General features: G+C 38.1%; 2 protein-coding genes across 2 annotated transcripts; one reads left to right on the forward strand and one right to left on the reverse strand.

Moving 5' to 3' along the window:
- Positions 1–353: 353 nt before the first annotated feature.
- On the reverse strand, positions 354–1,138 carry LOC121802880 (heavy metal-associated isoprenylated plant protein 7-like). Its single transcript, XM_042202568.1, has 2 exons — positions 1,134–1,138; positions 354–726 (listed from the first exon to the last, which is right to left on the reverse strand). The coding sequence occupies exons 1-2, from the start codon at positions 1,136–1,138 to the stop codon at positions 354–356; spliced, it is 378 nt and encodes a 125-aa protein (XP_042058502.1).
- Positions 1,139–1,571: 433 nt separating this feature from the next.
- Positions 1,572–2,469, forward strand: LOC121802996 (protein CREG1-like). The gene is made up of 2 exons (XM_042202697.1): positions 1,572–2,050; positions 2,125–2,469. The coding sequence occupies exons 1-2, from the start codon at positions 1,589–1,591 to the stop codon at positions 2,320–2,322; spliced, it is 660 nt and encodes a 219-aa protein (XP_042058631.1). The 5' UTR covers positions 1,572–1,588; the 3' UTR covers positions 2,323–2,469.
- The last annotated feature ends 982 nt before the right edge of the window (positions 2,470–3,451 follow it).

The raw sequence follows: 3,451 nt of genomic DNA on the forward strand, positions 1-3,451 counted from the left end.
CAAGAGTGAAGTAAAATCATGCTAAAAGTGATGAGGTAATTTTATTTTGCTAGGTAAAATCCAAAATAGCTAGGTTTTCAAAACAGTGAAATTTTGCTAGCAGCAATTACAACATGCTATGATATGACACACACATTATAATACTATTATCGAAAGCAATATTTCAAAAGTTTGATACTCCACTATTAAAATAAAACAGAAGGTTCAAAATTCTAGAACTTTCCTGTAGATTTATGTGTATCCACTCCACCACCATGTAGAGAGAGAGCATAGATGTTGCCCAGAGCAGAAGGTCGGATTTACCCACGATCATTCTCTCCCCATTCTACCCCTCAATCTTCTTTTCTGAGGATTTACATCACCGCACATGCATTTGGATTCTCGTCGCTAAACGCATTCATCTCTTGCACATCAAATCTCTGCTGCTCGTAGTTTTGCTGCGGGTAGTAATAGTACATCTCGTTCTTCCTCACCTCCATTTTCAGATCCTCCTCTTCCTCTTTCTTTGCCGCCTCCTTGCAGCTGTTTTCCTTACCGTCCCCCTCCGCTTTCTTAGATTCTGCTTCCTCGGCTTTCTTCTCTTCCTCGCTTTCTCCTCCTCTTTCTTCCCCGCTTCGACCTTTACGATCGCCGCGAGCTTTCCGGTTTTCTTGTACACGTAATCGGCAAGAGCTGTGGGCTCCACCACTCCTTTCACGCTTACCTCTGACCTCGCGAGGTTTGCCTCTGCACTTTCAATCCTTACCAGCAGTATTAGCACGAATATACTGGAAAACCCTTTCTCTTCAGGCGGGATATGCTGGGCTCTTCTTTTTCATAATGTAATTTCCAAAAATACCCTTGACCTATTTTGTATTATTAAAATAAATAATATTTGTTCCATTAAGATGTGTGGCCGAGATTTGTTCTCTAGTTATACACTTAAGATTAGTTATATCTTGATCACTAGCCTATATATATATATACACGCCAATGAAGGACAATTGTGAGCAGGGATGCAAAACATCAATATAATAAACACGTGTCTGTCTATATTCATAAGGATATTGACTATTGTTATGTACTCATATTAGTCTATTACTTATATTATCAGCAATATTAAATTGTGTTTAAAATAAGCGTCCGTTTCTTACTTCATTTTACCTTATAAACAGCCTCTCCAGTCCCTTGTTTTGTGGTGATTATCGACGGATATGATGATCAATCCGTGATCGACGTAGTTTCCCCTTCAGATACAACTTTGTGCGTCTATCAGTATTTTTTTTAAAAAAAAATCTACATTTTTCTAAATAAATTATTTCTGATTATTTAAATTTCAATAAAATATGGTTTTCAAAAATAATTCTAAGCCGTTTAGTACTTAGCTATACTGTAAGATTGATTGAGCGCTAAATAAATATAGTACTACTAACCAAGCATGTACGCACAAATTAATATCTGTGACGTCATTGATTAAGTGAATGGATGGGACTTGTGCCAACTCGATGGAAATGATATAAAATATAATTGACCTAACTTTTAGGCACATAGTACATTGTAAAGGTTTCAAGTAAGTCAATAATTTCCTTGCCAACCCGTGCCGTGCCATATGGACTGGAGTATTAGATACTCCTATAAAAAGGGTATCTCCGATCCTCCTCTGTATATCAACTCTCTACTCTCATCTCTCATCTCATTTCATCTCCCACTCTCTGCTCTCATGCCTTCTTTCTACTGCCTTCTAGTGGTAGTGTTGCTCAGTGCCGCCGGCACATCGAGCCGTCCGAACGTGGATAACGTTCCGGAGTTTGCCCGGTGGCTTGTCCACAAGGGCAAGTGGGGGGTGATCTCGTTCAACAGCCTCGTGTTTGTACCCCAAGGGTACATTGCATCCTACGCGGATGCAGGCACGGGGAGCCCCTACTTCTACCTCTCCACCCTCGACCCGGTCGGGATGGTTGTCCCCACGGACGCCCGAGCCAGCCTCACGGTCAGTGAGATCTCATTTGACGGCTGCGGCGGTCAAGAGGCGCAGAATCCCTCCTGCGCCAAGATCTCTCTCTCCGGCGAGGTACGTACATTCCATCTCTCCTTTTCTTTTTTCTTTTGCTTTCTCTTTCTCTCTCACCTTCTCTCTTTTTTCAGCTTCTCATGCTGCCGGGGGACTCGGAGGAGGGCCTCAAGGCGGAGCGGGCTTTATTCAAAGCTCACCCCTCCTTCTCCGGCTTCCCCAAGATGAACGGCACATTTGCCGTCTACAAATTGATTGTTGACGAGATCTTCCTCGTCAACAAGATGGCGCCGCCCCGGTCCCTCTCGGTGGAGGAATACTTTGAAGCTTGAGGAGTGTTTGCAGCTTGCAGGATCTTAGTAGTTTTTTTTAGTTTCTAATCAATTATGTACTTGTCCGTACTCCTAGTTAATTAGTAAGTAATTAATTCTTCCTCGTGTGTTTTGTATTATATTAATCTTAATGCGTGTTAGCTGCAACACATGATCTTCAAGTTTTTTTTTACTCCAAACCAATAATATCACTAATAATTTAAATACTAGTATTATTTTAATTAATTTCATGAAAACTGACTAAAAAAAGTAAACCTTAAACTGAAAACAAGCTCCACATTACTTGACTGACGACTGTACTAGTATAATTATTAATTACACTACTTTGAAATCAAGGGATTGATATCATTAATTAATTAGGCCTATATGGAGTATCAAATTTCAGAATTCTCGTGCTCTTGTTGCAGTTACCAAATGTAGAGATCATGCTCAAAATACTTGATGCCAAATTAACTATACTCACATGTACAAATAAGCTTTAAAGTTACTCTATCTTTCATTTTGGCATGTTATTATCGAAAAGGCTAGGGAAACTGCGTACCAATCAAAACTAAATTTAAAAATTATCAAAAAAAAATGACTCTATAAAATAGAATCATTAATTATCTTTATTTTGCTTATTGTTTGGTTATTCATAATATAAATACTTAGACCATGTTTATCGCTGTAGTAAAGACCGACCGCCACATCATTGGTATTTTTTTAAATACTCCTGCTAGTTTTTTTAGCTTTTATTTAGCTTTCTTATTAGTCCCAAAAGTTTTACTCCTACTACTTTTTAAATAAGACTTTTCGTTTTAATTTGAGGAAGTCAACTCTAATCGTCATGGTGGAGATTTGGGAATGACTACTATTTTAATAGAACGAACATATCCTGGAAAAGCATAGCCTCTGATTTTGATGTTTATATGTAGGGAAAAAAATAGAGAGACAGTAGATAATAATTAAAGTTTATGTTTTAATAAAGGTAAATAGAAAAATATCATGAAATTTGGTCTACATCATAATTTTCATAAATGACCGATTAAATCACAGTATTAATTTGATGATGTACTGAATTGTCCCATATATTAGAATATGTAGAAAATTAAGCATAACAGGGACACCGGGAACGTATGACGTGGAATAA

This window comes from Salvia splendens, chromosome 5, assembly GCF_004379255.2.
Source record: "Salvia splendens isolate huo1 chromosome 5, SspV2, whole genome shotgun sequence".
In the NCBI taxonomy this organism is placed as follows: Eukaryota; Viridiplantae; Streptophyta; class Magnoliopsida; order Lamiales; family Lamiaceae; genus Salvia; species Salvia splendens.

Excerpts from the sequence above, each read along its gene's own strand:
- LOC121802996 (XM_042202697.1), top strand. The coding sequence starts at position 1,589 with ATGGACTGGAGTATTAGATACTCCTATAAAAAGGGTATCTCCGATCCT. Across the intron at positions 2,051-2,124 it reads AGATCTCTCTCTCCGGCGAG|CTTCTCATGCTGCCGGGGGA; the intron begins GTACGTACATTC and ends CTCTTTTTTCAG.